At 39.2% G+C, this 22,942-nt stretch overlaps 1 protein-coding gene across 3 annotated transcripts in view; it reads left to right on the top strand.

The window, feature by feature from the left end:
• The window catches only part of NRXN3 (neurexin 3), a 1,004,771-nt gene that overhangs the window by 896,945 nt on the left and 84,884 nt on the right, over nucleotides 1–22,942 (top strand). For all 3 annotated transcript variants that reach the window (XM_071557744.1, XM_071557743.1, XM_071557741.1), the window contains one exon: nucleotides 709–1,016. In XM_071557744.1, coding sequence (XP_071413845.1) covers nucleotides 709–1,016 — 308 coding nt within the window. The remainder of the gene's footprint in view (nucleotides 1–708; nucleotides 1,017–22,942) is intronic.

Genomic DNA, 22,942 nt, shown 5'->3' with positions numbered 1-22,942 from the left:
GGAGAGTCACAGGTAATGCATTCTGGGGCTTAACTGTCTTAAGCACTGTTTATCCTGACTATTTCAAAAACTTTGCTTTTTCAGAGATATCACAAATGTTTGCATTTGTTGTTTCTTGAGTTTAGATTTGTGAGCCTTCACAACACAAAGTTTACAGGTGAAAATTTGTGACTGATCCTGTCATGAGGTTCCTACTCAATCCTAGTATCACCATCAGTTTTTTCTGATGTTTACTGTCTTCAAGCCACCTCTTAAAACCGTTGCATTATTAAAAGTGGCTCTATGAGTTAATCCTAACCTTTAACCAGTCAAAATAGAAAGTTTTTTTATAGGCTAAAACTTGACAAGTACTGTAATCTGAAATAGAAAAATGGCCACAGACTGAAGTCCTATGTGTAGTTTAAAATGGATCCAAGTCTAAAAGAGTGGGTTCAAATTTTTGACTGAGTCAAAGCTCCTCGGGAGTTTTGATGAGTGAATGGATGTTGAATTATGAGTTTCGGGTTTAGGTATTCTTCCTTTCAGGCTAATCTTCCTTATTAATGACCTTTAGGCAGTACATTTCCATGCTATGTCTCTACAGTCATCATAATCACTACCAAGAATGAATCTACTTCTTTTTTGCCTGTGATTTCTGGCGAGGGATCAATGTAATATGCAAAGTCAAGGAAATGTCTGGCAATAATGTTATTCACCCCCCTTCACTAGGACGACAGTTAACGATCTTCAACACCCAGGCGCAAATAGCCATAGGAGGGAAGGACAGAGGGCGTCTCTTCCAAGGCCAGCTCTCCGGTCTCTATTACAATGGCTTGAAAGTGCTGAACATGGCAGCGGAGAACAACCCTAACATTAAAATTAATGGAAGTGTCCGACTCGTTGGGGAAGTCCCTTCCATCTTGGGAACGACACCCACAACCTCTGTGCCACCAGAAATGTCTACGACAGTCATGGAAACCACAACTACGATGGCGACCACTACAACCCGAAAAAATCGTTCACCGCCCAGCATCCAGGTAAGTCAGTCAGACTTCTGCATTTCCTTTGGTGTGTATGAAGTAACAGGGGTATATTTGGCTTTTGTTCTAGTGCAACCTCATTTATGTAAGTAGGATTGCCCCAGCGTGAACAAGAACATGGTTTTCACTATGTTTCCAGAGTTCCATATGTGGGGAAATGTATTCATAGGAGAGTTACAAAGCTTAGTGGGGGTGGGTGTATGGGTATTCATTAATATGGCAGTATGTACTGCTGCAGTAGTTAAGTTCATAATGAGGAGAAAAGCAATGGAGCATTACTTTCAGTTAGAGTCATTTTTCATTTCCCTTTTATAGCCTTCCAATAGAGAATTTTGAAGGAACGCTATCAAGATTAGTTTCATGCAAAATGTAGTTGTTCCAGCATAAAGTGGTTCCAATCTATTTGGCAAAAATCATTCCTACAAAAAAAAGTTGTTTTCAGAGGTTTTGACTTAATTATGTCAATGTGGTTATTTGAACCCTAAAAATGCAGTGATTTTGGAACCAATTTTGTGGCAGCCAGAATATGGTTCTGAATAGAAATAAACACCTTCAAGTGGCTCTCCTTGTCTGTTCAAAGAAAAGAATCCTGTAAACGACTAATCTGCGCTTTGGATGAGATTCTAAAAATTATTTCTTTCAGTGGTGTACTATCATGTACTATCAACTAGAACGAGACATTTGTTTGAAATCCTTAAAGAGATGGAGCTACTGGAGAGACTCTAGCAAAGAGCCTCAAAAATGGTTAAGGAACTGGAGCATTTCTTCTATGAGAAAAGGCTAAGAGAGCCCAAACTGTTCAGCCTGGAAAAGAGAAGACTCATGGGCAATCTTATCAGTGTGTAGAAATACCTGAAGAAGAGTGTAAAGATGACAGTGGTGCCTAGTGACAGGATCAAAGGCAGTGGGCACAAACTGAAGCACAGGACTGTCCTGCTAAACCACAGGAAACATTTTTAATGTGAGGGTGACTGAGCATTGCACAGGTTGCCTAGAGAGGTTGTGGAGTGTTCATGCTGGTAAATATTCAAAAGCAGATGCACATGGTCCTGGGCAACTGGCTCTGGGTGACCCTACGTGAGCAGGGCATTTGGACTAGATGACCTCCAGAGGTGCCTTCCAACCACAACTATTCTGTGATTCTGTTAGGTGCCTCTGACTGCACCTAGAATTTACAGTAGAATTTACAAGTATTAGAGTAATTAATTCCAAACAAATGTTTAACAGTGCCCTCTTTTTACTTTTTAAATCTAGATGGAAGCAGGACTGGAGTTGAGTTAGTAGCCTCAAACACCCAATAGGTGATTGATAAAGACACAGCCAAAAGAGGGGAAATTGCTCCAGGTTTAGTCACTGTTGTAACAAACTTTGAAAGAATTAAATTCCTTCTCCACAGTGGTTAGTTCTGATTTTAGAGTAAATGTTTGTACATTACATCCCCAGAAGTATAAAGTCAGCAGTTCTTATCCTTCCCTCTATAATTTTTAAAGGCAGCAGAACTGTGTTTAGCTGTAACAGTGTAAGAGAGAGTAACACTGGTCCTTTATGGGCTCGGTCAAGCTGGAAATGACACTGGCTTACTTAAAGAGGAACTCTCAGAAAGCTTCCTGCCTAACCTAGGTGGCAGCTCACTCAGCCTACAGAGACCACTGTGTGCTGAAAGAGCATCAAGAAGATTTAATAAAGTGTCAAAGTGCTTCTTAAAACATAGTTAGAGCAGCGATTTCCTGGACACACATGCACCACAACAAATGGCCTCATCTCAGCTGATATTAAAGCAATAACTCTTTGACACTTTATGCTATCCGCTGAAAGAAAAATAAAGGTCAATATATACCTCTATTACAACTTTCTGCATTTCAATATCAGGCCATTTTATTGCTGTCACAGCACAGATGGCTTGCTTTTCTTCCTTACTTTTGGTGGAATTTGATTCTGTCAGCTTAAGTTGCGTTATTTGTGTGGTGAAAGTGAGAAGAAATTGTCTTTTTCTGTTTGGGCGGTATCTCCAACCCTGTTTTTTCAGGTGTGTAATGGTTATTTTATCTTGCTTGTGTTCGACATCACCATCATCAAGCCTGCTTACAATTTTAGATCTAAGTGGTGGAAAAATCTAATAGAACGAGTTTGTTCTTTGGGGAACATAAAATATAGCTACCTAAGGCTATGAGTAGTACAAATACAGTTAGTTATTACCTTGTTCCAGCTTTCTCTTCTCTTTTCTCCTCAGAAATAAACAATTTTTCTTTGCTTTCAAGGTTGTTCAAAGTTTAGCCTCTTCTCTTTATTCTAATCAGCATGATTCAAGAGTTTTTTGCTCACTTCTTAGATTTGATCATAAGAACCTTTCTGCTTCCTGGTACTACACACAAGGCAACAGCTGATAATTTTTCCAATCCCATGGAACTCTCCTGTCACCATGATGCATGTCAAAAAGTTGTCAGAAGTTAGGCTGATGATGGTCTAAGGCAGCTGTTTATTAAGTCTATTGTCACTTCTTTTGCTGTTTTGTTTTCTATGTTTTTTGTACCCATGTGTGATATCTTGTTTCCTGCTAAGATTACATAATCCTTGGATTCACAATATGATTTTTATTCTCCATATCTACGTTGCTTGGCACAGAATGGTTGGGTCCCATTGTAGAAATACCAAACATGATACAAGTAAAAGTAAAACATCTAATGCAAAATAGCATGAACCAGGATAAAGAATTATTATTCTTAGTCTATTAGGAGTATCTGTGCTATTTGTATTACTCATTTTCAAATATAGGTAACTAAAACTTCTCCTTTTGAAATGCATATAAAGCTTGTGCAGAATAGCAAATCTGTAATCTCAAAGTGATACAAAATTCAAGGGAATTTCAGTAGGACTTAAATTTACACATGACTTTTTAAGGAAGTACAGAAGAGCATGGTAAGTGCAAAGATACCTTCTGTTTGTAACATACACTAAGATACCTCCTGCAGTTAGGAAGTCTGAATACTGACAAGTATTTAAGAGCACAGTTAGACTTCTTTGGGAAAAAGAAGTGCTTTAGTGGCAAAGAAATCAGCATTTAAAATGTCTGTAATGTAATTTTTTTTAAAATTTATACTAGCATTTCTGCCAGGCAGTGAAACTCAGATTAGTGGAGGACAGACAGGTTTGAGTGAGACAGTTGAGATGTATGACTGTATACTATACCACTGGGAACATTTCTGTGATTCAGAGAGGCCTGGAAGGAAAATAACAAGAGCTGACCTTTTTCTGTTAAATGAAAATAAGGAAGAAAAAGGTGTTTCAATCTGTGTTTGTTCAGTGAGTTGCAAGTGGTGCTCGTACTCTGCCGTCCCTGAGTAGAAGCCCTGATTTGAGTTTCTCACACGTGGTTTTGTTCTGGATTTAAGTACAGTCTGTTCAGAAGTGACATGTGTTGTACTAAATTCTTGCTGCCTGTCTCAGGGCCCTGACACACCAGACTCTCCTATGATAATAATATCCTCTCTGGGACTTCTGCTTTGCCACATTACCCCACAAAGACCTTAAAGACAAGCTGTTAGCTTTTGTGTGTGGTACAGTATCATGCCGTGCAAGCTGCTAATAGATAAGAGTCACTGTAATGAGTCGCATCATATTCTTGTAAGGCTGTCATGCTTCTCAAAGGGTTAATTCATTAGTCCTGGAATCCTACATGTCCCTATTTCCTGATTTAGAGCACAGCTTCAATTATTAGTGAAGTACTACAGGGATTTTTTTGTTTGGGACACCTCTGTGAGAACAGGTTAAAGTGACACTCACTCTCTTGGCTTCTGCTTCCATGTCAGTTGCTTATGTGGTCAGAATTCTTTCTTGTGAGTTGCTGTTCAAAGCTTTTTAGGAGACTCTCCATATGCTTTTATGTGGCACATTCTGTCTGGTTCACAGATGGGTGATTCAGTTTTCAAACAATTTGGGCAAAGATACCTTTAAAGTTAATTACTAAGTATAGTCTAGAAGGCATGCATTATGATACACTTGCATTCAAAAAACTTTCAGCTCAGCAAATGCAAGAGAAGAACCACTCCAGATAATCTTCCAGGTAATCTTCTAGGGCCCACTGACCTAGAGCAGGCCCCTGATATGTCTGGCCTGTGGCATGGATGGCTGGGGACCCAAGATCAAAACACTCTTCTGTGAAAAAGAGATCAGAATCCTTCTGTGAGGACAGAGGAACTTCTGGTTATGCTCTCCATGAGGAATCAGTAACTGCGTGCTCTGTTACATATCCACAGCATGCCTCAGCCACTTGAGATGAAGATAATGACACTTGCAAAACTGTTCAAACTATAGCTTGGAGGTGATGAGCATAAATTACTCATGGAGGTTTTCAGCTGTGATCTTACAGTCACATAATGACAGTGTATGATATATGCACAATGTTCTCTGTAGACAATAGAAGAGGGGTTAGGGTTAGGGTTAGGGTTAGGGAGAGTCTAGCCCAATGATATGGCTTAGAATAAGGTTCTCAACCTTTATTTTTGAAAATTGGGCTTTTCATCTTTCCAACTCTGTTTTCTATTGAGGGTCCAATAATCTTGATTAATGTCTTTCCATAACATGCAGCTCCAGGCTAAATTTGTCCTTACAGTGTATATCACAAAGGAAAATAGCACAGATGATTTGTCAGTCTAATTAGACTTTCATTGTCAGTAAGACAAATAAAATTGTCTCAACTTTGGTCTTACCCAGGTACTTTCTTTTACACTCATAGATAATAATTTGGTGGGGAAAGAAATTGGCCTTTAATTTGGTTTTTGCTTCTTATAAGTCACTAGTGACATTTTCATCCCAAGACTGCAAAGCTCTAATGAAAAAAGAGCTTTTGATGAGTCTCTGCTTTAAAGACTGACTTCATTGGCCCATTGGTACAGCTGAGAATTGCAGTCTGGCTCTCATTCCTCCTTTTCTGCTTCTTCCTCCACTATTTTTTCTTAAAGACACCAAAAACCCCAGACTTTACTATGCTTCAGAGTGGAATCCTTTCTCCTGTACTAGAGTCCCACAGTGCTGCAATGACAGTCACAAAATGGCATTTACTTATTCACAGTCACATCTCTTCTGTGATGATTAAATGGTAATGCGCTTTGAGCAGAGAAGAAAGCAAATTTTGGAAGCAAGAATCCAAATGTGGGATTGAAAATTTTCATGCAGACTATTGTTCATGTAGGTTACAGTGTTACTAATTCAATAATATCAAATGACCTCTAACTACTTCACAACTAAGTAGTATAGAAATAGATTTAGCTCACACTGAAATACAGTCTTTGGTGTGTAATGTACTAGATATCTAGCCAGAAATACATATATGATATGGTAATTTTCTGTATGGGAAAGGGACAAAAATACTCTCCAAGCAATTGTTAGATGTGTGAGTGGTGTGGTGTGTTTAAATTACATTTATTGATGTAGTGTTCAGGATACTCAGATTACCTATAAAGCTCATATCATATAATCTAAAACTATAACCCTATATTTTCATTATTTCATCCACTTTCTGCATAAGACAGTTGTGCTGCGCTTCTGAAAGTGCCATAGTGAACCGCTTTTCTGGAAGCACCATCGTGAGCCACAAATTCAGTACCCACCCAAAAGGAGAATGGGATTTTACTGTAATATTGTTTTACCAGCCTACACTCCCAAGTACTGACAAGTACAGATGATGAAAATAAACTAAGCCTTGCATTTCTGCTAAGCACAATTACAGTAATAGTGAATATTGTGTTTGTAAAACAGCTCATGCATATACTGGGTGTATGCTGTCATTTGTTGATGTTATCACCAATGGTATTTGAAATTTAATTTAGTAATCATTGTCAGATCCAATAGAAGACATCTCTCTCATGACTCCAAGGGAGGAATTTGATTGAATGTGTGTGGCAAACTTGAGAGCCACAAGTCGGCATATAGTATGATTTCTCAAAATAGAGCTTATACTCATTCTTTGGATAACCTGTTTTTATATAGTAGCATTGGTAAGCAGTCATTTCAGCCACTCATCTGTGTATTCTGCTGTGATCCACATTGTCTTTTTATTTCTTCAGTCTAATAGGAGGTCTGAGTTCCCTGATGCATTTATACATGGGTTAAGTTTATATTGCCTTTAACTTGTACATCTAAGCAATCACTTGAGTCTTGCGGGAAAATCTCAGCTGGTGTTTTTGATACATACACAGTTCTGCTCTACTGCAAATTTTTGAAATGAAGATTTGGCCCAGCTTAAGAGTGAGGGGAGGTGGGGAAGGAGACTGGTCTGTGACTTTTCTAGAATTTCAGAAGATTTTTTTCTCTGATTATTTTTTTATCTTGATCAAGAACTTTTTGAAACTTTTACTTGCTTTTGGGTGACTATAAGGCACATTTTCATGAATAAAAGGACAAGGAGCTGTAATAACAGCTGCAGTAAACTGACACCTGCTTTCTTCAGGTGGAAAGCCATATATTTCTCAGAAAACAATGTTAGTAATATCGGTATATACTTTTTTTTGAGCACAGTATCCCTCTGTGCATTTAGACATGTCATTTGATCTGACCACAAGGATTCTTAAAAGTCACATGGAAGATTATTTTCTAAATCTGATTAATACAGTACTCAGGAACTAAGTTGACCATACCTTTGATCCCAAGCCAAATGAAAGAAGAGGACAAGTTTGTTGTTCTGGGATGGTTGTGTAGTGACAATGAATGATGAAGAGATCCAATACTGCAAAAGAACTTCTTAGAAATAAATGAAGTTGAATCAATGGTTATAGCTCAAATATAGCTGGAGGATTGGCTCATGTAATGTTATAGCATACCTGTTCTACTTGCTATTTATATACTTCAGGGAAATGCCTAGAAGTTGCAGACATTGCCAGAATACTTCCAGAGCATATAGTTCCATTTTATTTGTTTGTCTGGGTTTTTTCACAAGACTGGCTGAGAGGTGAGAATGCACCTCTTACCTTTCCTAGCTCATTCATTTGAATGAACGTGCAGAAATTGGAAACACATCCATGCTGTTGTGACAAACCTGCTTTCTGAAACCATCTAATTAATGCCTTGGATTTTGTGTAGAAAGATGGTGTTGTTAACTAGCAGAAACAGAAGGATTTCTGCTAGTTTCTTTTTCATCTGTGGGATGAGTTGTCGCTGATTTGCAATACATGTCTGTCACAGTACAGCTCATAAAAGTAGTGATTAGCAAGACAGGCTATACAACCACCAATTCTTTATCTCCTCCATTAGATGGCATATGAGTAGGTGGGATGTTGTTCATTTTGATTGCAAAATTACTTCTATTATATTCCAAAAGATAAGAGTGTGTTTCCACAAAATTTCAAAGGAAAAATAAAGCCTGGGGGTGAGAAACTGGATTTCAGTTCTCCTGGTATTGCACTGGATGTAAATGCTTCACTTTTCTCTTGCAGTGTGTTTTTGGAGAAAATGCGGTCTGTTGGCTTTTCACCCTTAAAATTACTCATGAAGGAACCCTCTACCCTAATAACTGTCTTTAGAGTTTTCCACTGGTGCTGCGTTGCCCATTTTGTCTCAAGTTGGATTTGCTAAGGAAATTGATTTGTGGATAAGGACACTTCCAGGGAATGCAATACTTTATTAGGAGAGATGAATCAGAGAGCAGGAAATGTTGAAAATGCTCTAATGGCTATATGTATCAAAGTGGGTAAAGAAAGGGAAAGATCCAAAGGATGAGATGCATCTGTCTCATAGAGATATGGGAAAGAAAGAGCAAGATTTAAAGATGGACAGTGACATGGCTAGAGCTGGTGATTCTAGCAACTCCGTTTTGGAGAGACAAAGATTTTGGGAAAAGACAAACTTGTACCGTATGACTTAGTAACTACTCTTCTACATTTTAAAGCTTTGCTTTGTTCAACACGCCATCTTTCCCAAGGATAAAGTCTTATTTTTGCCAAGCTGGCAGGGACTCAATTCAGTAGAACAGCTGGTAGTGACATCTGAGGACCCATGGCTTCTTCCACAGCAGTTCAAGGTCAGGCAGAGTTGGCATCACTCACTTGTACCAAGATCATCTGAAATACACCTCTTCCTCTCATGTGCAGCCGTTCTTTACCAGTAACTATTTCAAAGCAGGAAAACTCATTCCTAGTGTAAAAGGAGTCAGGTCAGGTAAGAACAAAAAACTACTTTATATTGTGTTCTTCTAACATTCAAGCAATTCCTTCAGTGTCCAAGCCATACATGGAGATTTGCAGAAATACCTTGAATATAACTTGGTCATATCTTTTTTTCCCCCGAAAGATGACCTCCAATGAAAGTATAAGGACATGAATGATTTTAATCTGTGGTAACAATGAAGAACCAGTCCTGACTGACTCCAGCAGCATAAATATACAAAATGACAGATTATCCTGCGGCCTCCCTCTCTCCTGCCTGAGATCACACATACACACTCAATAGCACACAGTGAAATTCAAATTGGTCTTTATCTTTTATCTGTTGTCGCAGTGATTAATGCTGCTCTTGCTAGGAAACTAATCAAATGAGAGGAAATATGGAGAAAGAAATATGTATTTCTTAGACTATTGTTATCAGTGTTATTATTATTCCTTTAATATATTATCCTCCTGTTAGAAGAACTTAATGCAGGAAGGAAGAGGTATAAGAGCAAATTTGACATGAGAAGATGAATGGAGCAGGCCACAGCAGGTGGAACACCGGCCTCTTTCAGAGGGAGGTGAGCTACCAAGCTGCTTTGGGTTTGTGACATTTTAGCTAGAAAGCTAAAAGGCTGCAGCAGGCTGGATACGGGTCCTGAGCCAGGAGCTACTGTTTTCTAAGCCTTACTCAATTCGCTCAGCATCTGTAAACAAATCTACTTTCTAAATGGTACTTTACTTTTCCTGTGTAGTAAAACAAAGGCTCTTGCTCCATCTCACAACCAAGTGCATAGGCACTAGTCTGATAGTATGGTTAATACCTTGGAAATTTCATCAGGTGTTGATGAAAAACCTTTCCCTCCTCCCTGGTCCTTGGCCCAGGTCTTTCATAGTGGTACTAAGACCCTGTAGTTCCATTTTAAATCTAAAGATGTGTACAGCATAGAGCAGAAAATTTACTCTGTGCTGTGGTGAAAACAGAAATGAATGTTTCAAATGCGTATAACTTAGATTTAAATCAAATGCCTGTCTTATGAGTGGCTAGGATTGGATTCCAATTGACTTCTTTCCCCAGGATCTTCTCAAAGATATGGTAATTAAGAGGTCATACCTTATTTTGTTTTCCCTTTGAGCAGAGGAATATAGAAAGGAATAGCTGTAATAAAGGTCTGGACTTGCTTAGGATTAAGAAGAAATGACTGAGGGGACATCTTATCAATGCATACAAAGTATCTTAAGGGTGGATGTCAAGAGGATGGGGCCAGATTCCTTTCAGTGGTGCCCAGTAACAGGGGAAGGGGCAATGGGCACCACTGAGAAACAGGAAGTTCCATCTGAATTTTAGGAAGAACTCCTTCAGTATGTGGGTGACAGACACTGGAAGACATTTCCCAGAGAGGTTGTGAAGTCTCTATTCAAAACCCACCTGAACTTGATTCCATGCAGCCTGCTCTAGGAAAACCTGCTTTGGCAGGAGAGTTGGATTAGATGACCTCCAGAGGTCCCTTCCAACTCATATTATTCTGTGATCTGTGATACCTATGCTATAGAAGCAAGTTTTGGTAGGGCCAGTATTTCCTGGAGAGTCTGTTTTATTACTCTCTGCTGTGGGTATATTAGCATAATGCCTTCTTGCTTCACAGAGTAGGCTCAAGACTTAAAAATATGTTTAGGGTCCAAATCTTACACATCATTGTCTTAGCTCTGAATTGATTACATTTAGGCAGCAGTTAATCCTAAATTCTCTGCTAAACCAGTGCTGTGTGTTTATATTAACACTTGAATTAACAGATGGGTCTCCGGTGCCTGGGTTTGTTTCATTGGAGATATTTGTAGAAAAACAAGCTAAAACTGACTCTGTGCTCCTAGTACATGCCACTCTTCCCCTCACATTTGTCCCATATATGTTTCCCAGTTTACATATACTACTGAAGTTGTCCTCTCACTGCCTAATGCACTGCCATTTACTCTGTCACACTTCAGACTTGCATAATTAACTCTTGTTCTTAAGCTTGTGAGCAATAGCTGTTCAGGTGACTACTGATATTACCTGCTTGTCTTGAGATTTATCAATTACTGAGAATGAAATTTAGAAATATAGTTATGCTAGGCAGGTCAGAATACACAGCCTGTTCCTCTGGAGTCCCTGAAGGCATCCAGCTTTAACAGCGTTAGAGGAGGATCCATGCAGCAGAGCTTATGGGCTTCCTCCAGAGCTAGGAGGGCAGGCAGCTGATCTCACTCTGTAAGAGAGCTGTGTGTAGGTGCTGGGAATCAGCAGGATTTCCAGCTGCTAGACATAAATAAGGTTGCCAAGGCAGAAAGGATAGATAGATAGATAGATAGATAGATAGATAGATAGATAGATAGATAGATAGATAGATAGATAGATAGATAGATAGAAGGAGGGATGTGTGTTGTGTATATGCCTCAGAAAGAACTACTGCACTGACAGCCCCTTCTGTAGAGGACTTCTTCCACCCCCACATCTGACTCATTGTGAGGTATTGTTGCTTGCCTGAAGATGAATAATTCTTTGGTGCTCAGATGGCTGATTATATGTTGTCCTTTTTATGGACTCAAGCACAGCAGAGAAATTTCTGCTTGCTTGGCTGTAGCATTTGTTGCCCTGGCAAGAAGCAAGACCCACTTACAATCTGCTGTGAAAAGGCCTGGTGCCACTCTGGATGCCTCTCAACTAATATCCGATGCTTGCAAGTTATTTGTTTTGTCCTTTCCTAACTGAAGCCATGGGAATGGCATTAGCTTCTGCTCCATGTGATTCCTGGAGGGAAAGGAGGGAGGAAGTTGGCATGAACTGGAAGAGAGTGTGAGCCTGGCTGTGGACTGTTACGGATCAAGATCTGCAATATTCACTTTGGCTTTAGGAAATGCTGTATCAACTGGAGTGAGTTGTAGTCCTGCAGTCTGCACCTTGCTCTTTTATGATGGTTTGTTACATCATTCAAGGAAGGTCCCTAGTTCAGATGCTGAGTCTGAATTGCCCTCTCACTTCCACAAGGCCAGATTTCCTTTGGCATGGCTTGGGAAGCATTTCTGTTGAAGCTATGCTGCAATGCTGCTGCAGGCATTTGTGTTCTCCTGCCTACTAGTGTAGTGGTGGACTCTAAGCATCAAAGTCAGCCAGAAAAACAGAAAGTTAAATGGCATCAGAGCTTCTACTGTGAGGGGACAAATAGGGTGAAATGAGGGCAATGTCATCACCTTTCCCCAAGAGAGCTGCAGGCTGAACAGGGCAGAGGATGTGAATGACAGTTTACAACACCAAGGTTCCTTCTAGAGGTAGAGTGAGGGAATGGCACAGGCTTGCTGTCCCTCAGCTTCTGTCAAGTTTGGTCACTTGGAAATTACTGACTCTTTCTCTTTCATTATAACTTGATTTAATGGCAGCTGTAGCAATGTCAGGAGGTTTGGGGATTTTATTTTTTGAAACTTTTTTTCTTTTGTTAGCTGTTATTTCCTCACTTTTTTTGTCTTTCTAAAGCTGAGGGGCAGCTTGTGTGGTGGCAATGAAAGGTGACGCCGGTTAGGCAGTATCATACCCCATTTCTTCCAACAGGACATTACCGACAAAACAAGGAATGATTACTATTGTCCATGGGTGCAGCCAAGCTCCATCTGGCAAGTTGCATTTGCAGTATCTGTCATGTCTATAGCCTTGGCGTCTGAGAGCTTTGCAGCTCGAGAGCCCATCCACCTGCAATGGTCCATAAAGTCAGACTAAGGGAGAAATATTAATTCAAAACACCTATGTAATTTACATAGGATTCAGAAATCCAGTTCTTAATTAGATCTCTTTGAGCCATTCTCTTCTTTTATCAGTATATTTTATTTATATGACTGCTACCTTTTTCTGTAGAACTTATATGCAGTTTAGATTAGAGCCAAGTCATAACTTCATCATGTCTCAAGTCAGGGCATTATTCAGCAGTCTTGTACAAATTCATCCACAGAAGGCAAGGACTTTAGAAAAAAATTACTCCAAACACCCCTGTCATTTCTGTTCCCTTTTGACGTTTAAGAAGACCATGTAAAAGGAAAAAAAAAAGTTGTTTTTTATTTTGCAGAAGTCAAACTGAAATAATAACTTCTTTGGGGGTTTCTTATCATTCATGCATTCATTTTTCAGTTTTACTTGCATGAAAATGTGGGGTCTGGGAAATAACATTTTCTGACTTGTTTGAGATGTGCAGATAAAAACTATAATAAAAACCATAACATGAATTATGGCTTCAAAATTTTCAAAGTTATCAGGGAACATGAATGGCCATACTCTCTAGTACTAGAAACAAATTTTCTTTATTGTAGACCTTCATGTAAGAAAATCTGGTGGCCAGTTCTAAAACCTACAGGATAATAAAAGGGAGGATGTGTCTTTCTTAAAATGCAAAACAATATTTTAGCAGAATATTCACATCACTGAAGAAGAGTATGATTATAAGCACTTGTTAGTGGAAATTGTACATATATCCTGGAAGAGACACGGAGAAGTTAAATGTGGACTGTCCTATAGCTCTGGTGTGGTGTCTGTAGTGGGACTGTATTTTTTCTAGTTGCTACTTGTAGTGAGTGAGTGTTCATTTAACCAGATCGTATTGTTCCAGGTGCCATTTCTGCTTTATTTGAATGTACCTGGCATGATTTTCCTTTGCACAGAGCAGTCAAATTTGGGCTGTAGCCCACATGGCAGCATTAGGAAGACAATTTTAACTTGACTGACCTTGTTTCACACCAGACTGTATGCAGAAGTTCAGCCATTCCAGGTACTAGACACAGAATTTGCTTTCCTACTTGTGTGTAATTTAGGAAAACTCATAATTCTGTTGATGCCTTTGACATAGTGCCAGGTAGAGGGATTTGTCTTAAGCAATCCCTTCAACCATATTTTACTGGCTCGGACAGTGATTTTTTTTTTTTTTCTTTAGCAAGGGAAACAAGTGAGTTTCAAATCCACTTGCCCAAAGGCTTCACTCTGGGATAGACCTTGTAGCATCTGCTGGAGCACTGTGTATGCATGGTAACAGTAATGAAAACAGCTGTTAACAAAATTTCTTTATGAAGCACCTTACAAATTGTATCTAAGAATTGTTTGTTTTCATCACAAATACACAGTTAATTGTAGGTTAGCATCTAATTATTGTTTAATAGTGCATAGCTAAACCAGCAGTAATTTGGAAGGGCAATGAAGGATACTTTCAACATGGCCATGAAACAAGAAGCAAAACCAAACCAAACCGGGATATAATTAACCAAGTTGTCATTACATCAGCACACCTCTAAAACAGATATTTAAGAAAAGGTTTCTGAATAGTAAGATCTCAGTAAGATTATTACCCTAACAATGGCCCTCTCTGACACGCAAAACTATGTGCACTGATTAGTGAGAATCCTCTCCCTCTGCATTTCATGGCCATACTTTGTGTATCTTGTGAACATGTGCAAGCTCTTCTCATCCATAAAGACAGTAGGTGATTTTGAGGGTTTTTTTCTTACTGTTTTTTCTCTAAAGGAAAGACAGATAAGTCTGGACAACTGTGAAGCACTGTCCAAACTAAGTCTAAATTAGCTTGGTTTAGGTAGTGTTAAACATTCTCCACGGGAACTTGTCACATTGCTTATTGAAAAGCAGAGTATATTATCTATTATCTCAGATTAATTGGTTCACACATGACCTCATTTTAACATGATTGATAGAAGGTTATACAGTTTCTGCCTTCAGAGGTAGCTGAGGTTCAAACAGGCACAAGTGAAGAGGCAATGCAAGTGGCCAGCTTCAGTGGCAGAATCAAAAAGAAGGAAAAGATTTGATGTTTGAGACTCAAAGACTTTCCTTACTGAAGTTTGCCATTTAGTAGGTCATCACTGACATGTCTCTGATCACTTTGTTAAGCTGCCTCCTGGCAGAGCTGGAAGACCAGGACAGACATTTGTGCTTGAGCTGCTTCAGGTCACAGCCTGTGCTGAAGTTCCAACCCCTTTAGATGAGCAGGTTACACCCCATGAAATGGAGCTGAGAATGAATGGACACACGGGTCTTCTTCACTGCCCTTGCTGCAGGGACAGTAACCTCTGCTGGGGATGCTAACATCTTCAACCACTGCCACAACAGTAAAACATGATGTCAGTCAGAAGGTTTTGTTATAAACGAGGCTGTTTCTTAATATGGCAAGGCTTTTCAATGCCCTTGCAATGCTTTATTGAAGTTTCTTTGCATGACATTACATTTTGTAATGCCAAATGAAGATACAGATTCAAATCTTTCCAAAAGGATACAGTACTTCCTTCAGATGAATATTCTTTTTCCCTAAGTGTATTCACCTAATAACTTATTTCTGGGACTTCTATTCCTTCTGTGACAGTTCTGTCATTTTGAAGTCTTTCTTGAACCAGTGAGATATTTTTATTAGTTTTCAAGGGTTTTCATTAAACTTATCTTTGCCTTTGACCTCTTACATTGATATCTCACACCCTATGTTGGCATCTCATGAGAATGGTATATTCATTATTCCTTCTGTACTAGATTAAAATCTTACGGCTTCTGAGGAATTCCTTGCTCTTTAAAAAAGAAAAGGCAAAAGAAACTAGGTATTTCCTTGCCCAGGAATGGAATGTGTCTTATTAAAATACACCTTGAGTGGTACACCTGCGTGGTCCTCTCACTAAGGCTGAGACGCTTGCTGTGCCTTTCAAAGTTTCTGTAGAAAAGATGAGCTCATATGTGCTTTCCAGGCTCTACTGTGTTGTCTATTTCTGCAGACCTGGAAAACAAATCAAAGAAAAACCATTCATGTCAAACTCCAGATTTTTTTTGTTCTAAATTAAAAAGCTTTCTTGAGATGTGGTACATTTCTGAATGACCTCTGCTGTGCTTTCTGAAGCTGCTCTGCTGTGGAGTGTTTATGTGCTCTCAGTGGCAGCTGTCTCCCCCACAAAGAATTTGCAGTAAAGATGTTAGACTGCTAGAGCTCTGACTTAACCTTTTCTCTCTCAGCTTGCATGTACTGTTTCTGGTGTTTGCTTTTTTTCCTTCACTCTCTTGCCATTACAACAAAGCGCATTGTCTTTCCTCACACAGTTAACTTTTCACAATTCCTTGCTGCTTCTTCAGTGCTTCCACTTTTTGTTTATACTGATGTCAGCTGAATACAAACCTAATCCACTGATACAAACTCAGTCAGATGGAATTGCTTTCCTGAGTCTCACAAATGTTAGGGGCTCTGTAACATCCTTGCCCCCTTTGAACATGACTCACCCTTCCATTTCCAGCTGATTTGGAAAGTGCAAAGAGGATGAAGCTCTTTCCTGGGAAAATGGGAGGCACCTGCCCTATGGGAGGCACCTGCTTTGCAGAGCTCAGGCTTAACAGCCAGTAACTGAGATCATGAAACAGACAGGAGGTTTCCAGGGACACTGTTACCTGCTCAGTTCATCTGTTCCTGGATTTTGTATGTGTGTTCTATATTTCTCTTGGATTCAATCCCTAGATGTTGATTCTCAGAGCATGAGGACCGACTGCCTTAAACTGCTATCATGGTTAAGGTTCTGCAAGAACTGTTTATGAAAACACTCAATCCTCCCAGGATGTTTATTACTCAATTAGCCATGGTAATACAGCAGTACATTTCACAAAATATAAAATACTGGCATTTATTTGTTTAGAATCAGTTGGGGTTTTTTCATTTTTCCCAGCCTTGGTTTTGTGTTACAGAACTTCACAAATAGGACTTTCTGGTCAATCATACCTGTTGTTTGCTGTTTTCTGTAATCCAGTTTTTCTTCCTTTTTCCAAAGTAACCCACCTCATTCTTGAGAACTAGCAGTCTAAAATTCAGTGTATATGGGAAAAGCACGTTAAGTCAGCCTTCATTAAACTCTGTGCCTCTATCTAGATTGCTCTCAGCTAATTTCAAAGCTGAGTAATGTGTAACTTCTTATCAGTGTAGTCACAGCAGTGATTATAAAGAAGTAGAAACATCTAGCTAGCTATAGCTATCTATAAATTGAAATAACCTGACTCTCTTCTTTCAAACCAGAATTAAACAAAACATAAATTGTCCAAAAGAAATAATTGGAATTGATGAGGAAGCAGGCTTCTAATATAATTGTTAATTACTATATACTAGCCTGCTACATGTTCTTTTTATGATTTCTCCTTTAAGGGGCAATGACAAACTCGAGGTCCAGCTTGTATTTGTCCTCTTCCACCCCATGATGAGCTAATATTTCCATTGTATGAGCTACCCAGTGCAGCTCCAAAGCTGTTTCTCTTCTATCAGTAATACAGGACTTCATTTCACTCTTGAAATAAAGTCAGTCTGTCTTTTTTTTTTTTTTGATTGCTGCAGAAATGTTGAATGATGATAGTCTGGGATTATTAGAGTTGTTATTCCCTTTGCTGCCTGCCACTTGCTAGTAAGGACTTCCTTTCTGTTAAGGGAGGTGGTTATTTCTGCAGGAACTGTAGTCTGATACTTGCAAATCCAAATTTGTTCTGGATTGCTGATACTCAGATTGTTTTTTTAGTCTTTTTTAGTTTAGTTTGTTTTGTTTTTTTACTCAGGAGGGCAGGGAGTCTACTGGAGGATAGTTGTAGCTGAACTGATAAAAGGAGATGCTGAAATTGCCTTGAACTCTCAAAACTTCCTTTCGTAATCACCAGTCTGCTCAGTGGTCCCAAACACAGTATCTTCCGTAGATCACTGTTTTTTGTAGAGCAGTTTTTTCAGTGAAGAAATTTGTGTTTGGCACTGTGCTGATTCTATTCTTACTAGTAAGTAAATAACTTGTGCAGTTTCCTTGTCTAGCATGGGCCAGTAGATAGGACACAAGAATCAAGTCTCTAGGCCTGAACTATATGATTATAGAAGTCTGTTGTAGGAAAACCTTACATGAATCACTGGGTCAAGACCCCATCTATTACAGACACCATTTCCTCTGTTCTCTTCAATAATGTTTTGTTTCCAGGCTTTGCGTGACATCTTAGCATACTGTTGCCCAGAGCATTTTAACCCCTGTGCCTAGTTTCCTTCCTTATTTGATGTGGCATTAGTATTTTCTTTTTGTTTTTCTTCTTTTTTAAAGTGTTTTCAGATGTATGGACGAAAAATACTTATTAATTGCATGTATTAGTACTGTCACAGTATATCTGACAGATCTTTCTTGCCAGAGCCTAAAGGAACCTGCTGTCAGCTGACACATCTTCATGGCGAACAATGCAGAACACTGGAAATGACAAAAAATTCCTTTATTTGGAATAATTTATTATTATTATTATTATTATTTATTTAATGCACCAGAAACCTGGCAGGCAGAGTCAGGAATAATGAGCTGCTTTTCTGACTCTGTAGAAATTAATATTGCCCTTGACAGAACTGTTCTAACTTGCAAATTGGAAGTACACTTGTCCTGGCTCACAAGCATGGTCTTGTGGTAAAATGGCTGCTGTCTGCCCTCAGCCTGGAGCTGCAGAGATAAATGAAAATTCATGTACAGCTCAGCACTTGTCTCTGCTGGGATTGAAGGTAACCACAGCAGACAATGAGCTGTACACACCATGTTGCTATTCTGAGTTTTGCAAAAATAACTTCCATTTTCTTTTCTGAGTGCTGTCTTCTCATCCTGCCCAGCCCTGGTTTTCCAGAGCCTTACACAAGCCAGCACAAACCTGTTGGCATTTCTGGGACAAGCTGCTGCTTGTGACTACAGAGAAGTAGGGGACACCATAGGGCTTTGAGAACAACTGGGTGCATATCCAACAAATGGCTATTGCATGGCACAATTATTCCGGTGCAGGGAACTTCCCAGTGGCTGGAGTCACCTAAGAGCATTGGTCAGAAATTCCAGTGACCTTTCTCAGACTTGAGATCTTTTGTTCTCACTGGAAAGCCATTTTGCCCCTCCATCCTGCAGTGTCAGATAAAGTAAAAGAATGAGTCACTTCTTTGGGTCATCACATTTTTGTACTTTTAATGAAAATGAGTGTTTGAAAAATGAGGAAGGGTGGCCTGAGCTCTAGGTCAGAGATAAGAAAAACAGGTAGAGATTCTGAGAACTTATGCTGTCAAACAAAATGTGATATCTCCTTAGGCACATTTTTACACACAGACATGCAATATTGCTGACCTTACACTTAATCCTTATAATAAATTACTAGAACTGTATTGCAAACAAATATATCATATAATTATAACAATAGTACTACATTAAGCCTGTGCCCACTGATCCTTTGTCTTTTTGTTCCTAGTACACACTTGTATAAATAAGTTGTTTCTTTGAACTGTGTGAAACTTTAATTGCAGATCCCGATACTATGTCAGCATGAGATCATGTGATATCTGATGGTTACCAACAGCTACCAAATGCTGTTAGTAACTGTTTGAACTGTCAAAACTGAATGCAAATGTTGGACTAGCCTTTGAGTGGGTGTTGAAAAATGAAGTGAGGTGTACTACTAAATAATATCAGCTTGAATTAAAGTATCTCATTCGAACTTATAATGGGAAGGGGAAAAATTTTCAGTCAATGTAATTTCTTAACTTCAGTGTTTCATTCTTGTGTGACAGTGACTATCTATCCCTTTATAGTGAGTCCTAGTTACCTCTTATCAGTCCCTGTCTGCTCTTATGTCTGGTGTCTGCACCATACAGGAAAAGGATTATTGCTATTCTTAAATTAATTCTTGCAGTACTTTTTAATGCATGGATATGGGATGCCCAGAGGTGGTGGATTCACCATCCCTAGAGATTTTTAAACGCAGATTGGACGTGGCGCTGAGTGCCATGATCTAGTAAATGGACTAGAGTTGGACCAAGGGTTGGACTCGATGATCTTGGAGGTCTTTTCCAACCCAATCGATTCTATGATTCTATGATAATTTTTTTGTATCTTAGCTTCTGTAAAAGCTTCCCTCTATAGCACTTTCATTTTATTTAGAGGCTGAAAGAAAATTCTCCTTTAACATTGCAGACCTAAAACTTCCAACTGGTTTTGTCATCTCCTGACAGCACTGCTCTCAAGACAGTTTTACTTCTTGCTTTCCTAATTTTTGCTGTATATATAAGAAACCCTGAGGCTGGAATGTTGTCTTTCCCCTCTTTGTCAAGATGTGTGTCTCAGAAACAGACTGTCCCCAGCTGGAAGGACCTTAAAGGTGATTCAGACTTTGAGCGTCACAGCAACTTCTAATACTTCCTTGGCTATTATTAGATGACAAGCTTCTGCATTGCTGGCATGTTTAAGCACCAGTGATACTGTGCTCACTGAGATGGAAGGAATATTTTAAAAGAAAAGATGATTCATTTTGCTAGTGTATAGGTTTTCCTTAACCCCTTGAAGGCTTCACCTGTTTTTGTAAAACATCTTTGAAGAAGTCATGTGAATAAGAAAGATACCATATTTACTGCCTCTAGATTTCCAGAACACATCCCGTGTAAATCACTAGTGGTTAAGGGTCAATACAATTTGTAAGATTTCTGTGGCTTATGTGAAATGAGTAGGTTGATATGATATGATATATTATGTTATTGTGCCATATTATGCCATATTCTATAGCTGATTTAGTGCACTTGGCTTTGCACTTTAGCTACTGAAGCCTTTGGTAAACCTACTACTGGTTCAGGTTTTAGCATTAGTGGAGCAAATTGGTGAGAACTAGTAGTAGTACTGACCTGTAGCTTGGTAGAATTCATCCCTCATGTGTCAAATGTGGTACTGTACCCCTCAGCTGAACAGAAGCACTGATATCACCTCTTTCTTTCCTCAGTTCATGTAAGACATGGCTTCAGCTCACATCTCTATTTCACTTTTTCACATGCTGAACTTGCAACCCTTTCTGTAGCAAGCATTTACTGTCATGAAGACAGAACAGCAGGATACTGGAAGCGTATTCTGGCACCATCTTGTCTTCATTGAGTGCTTCCCTCAGGAAGACTCAACGCAGTGTCAGAGGCTGAAGGCTGGCCAGCAGCCTTCATAGCTCTCACAGGGCTTAGACACAAGTGTTGCTAGGAGTTTCATGGGTTTATTCTTATGGAGAATTCAGATAGATCACGTGCCAACGCCGCTAATAAAAGATGGGCTCAACATGAAAGCTGGAATTCATTGGAAAATTCCAGTATCCTAAACTTTCCTTATTAACTAGATGAGTCACTCTTTTCAAGAAGTCACAAGCCTGAAAATTCATGTGGAAGTGCAGCTGAAGGTAAATCATCTGGGAAGCTGCTGTTACCTAGTTGTTGGGGTGTTTTTTGTACTGTTGCTGTGAATATCCCAGAGCACACTTGAAGTACCCTGGCAAAGGAGTCAGTCTCCAGAGAACACTCCTGCATGGGTAGGCATGTTCCTTAGTGAAGTGGCTCTGCACAACTCCTTGCTGCCATCACCTGCCTATGAAGGATGTTTGTCACCAGACCAGTCCAAGGGAGAAGATGATCCAGTAGTGATGAGGTGAAGTTTGGAGAAACTTATTTGATGGCGATGTGCCTATTGCCTGGCATTTGCAGCCAATAATGACTGCACAGAGCTAGCTGTGCTGTACTAGGACTTCAAGAGATGGTTGCATTAGCCTAGAGTTGACATAAATATATGGAAGCACTGCCACAGCAACTTGTTTGTTTTGGGTCAAGGCACTGCAAATGCCCCTAGGTAATCAGATCCAATAAAAACACTGGCTGCCTTGACCTTTGAAGCTAATAAATTGTGTGGCAATCAGTTACACTCTTTTTCTTTCACACTGTTTCTTTCATCTCCGTCTTTCTCCTTTTAATTTATTCACTCCAATGATAATGTGAATTCTCTTCATTTACAGCTGAGAATAAAAAATTTTCTATAGGAATTGTAATTTTCTTTTCTAGACAGATGGATATGTTATTAAAGAGAGATTTTTATACGGTCTTTATATAATGGCTAAGGAATTGAATATCAGTGAAAAGCACTACATGTTGGATACTGATCTTGTATTTTTAGCCTAATAATGTAAACATCGTAGACAATTATAGGGTAATCTACTTGGTTTGCTTTGTCAAAGACTATGAAGACTGTTCCAATCTGTAAAAACGCTGTCAAATGTCAGAGATCTATTAATTTTTTTGCCTGTAGTACACTGGGGGTTTTTTTACAAAAATGCCTCCTGTAGATTTGGAGTATATTACACTAACAACCCTACTTCTGTGCACTAATGTTTTATATTACTGAAGGCATAGTTTCTGTCATTATCTGAAAGATCTCAGAGTGGGGAAAGAGACAAGAGTGGGCATTGGACTGTTCCCTTTAAATGGCATCTTTATGCCAAGGCTGGGGATATATGACTTTGGGGAAAAAAGTTGTCTTAATGAAGGATATTATTCTTACACAATAGGATTATGAGCAACGGATAGTAAGATGTCTGCAGTGGGAAATCTTTGGTCTTCAACAGTGTTGAAATTCACTGTTTTCAGGGTTTTTTTTTAAAGAAAGGTTTTCTAAAGTCTTAAAAGTGTTGTTTTCTTTTTGAAATAACATTTGCAGTGCCAGAGTGATGCTATTGAAAGCTGAGTTGAAGAAAGTGTGCTGTCAACTCTGCAACTCATACAGGTTGTTCACATAGTTCTATGTAGCCGTCAGTGTGGTCATACACAGGAGAGGGAAGATAACGATTTTCCATCAAATGGCCATCCTACTGGTTTTTGTAACATTGCCAGACAGAAGCCAGAGTATGGCTTCTGCTGCAGCGCAGAATGATTAATCACCAGCTAGGAAGGAAGAGCTGCTTATTTTCCTAATTCCTTG

This window comes from Pithys albifrons, chromosome 6 (assembly GCF_047495875.1).
Source record: "Pithys albifrons albifrons isolate INPA30051 chromosome 6, PitAlb_v1, whole genome shotgun sequence".
Taxonomy (NCBI): Eukaryota; Metazoa; Chordata; class Aves; order Passeriformes; family Thamnophilidae; genus Pithys; species Pithys albifrons.
This window is presented reverse-complemented; position numbering and strand designations above follow the sequence as displayed.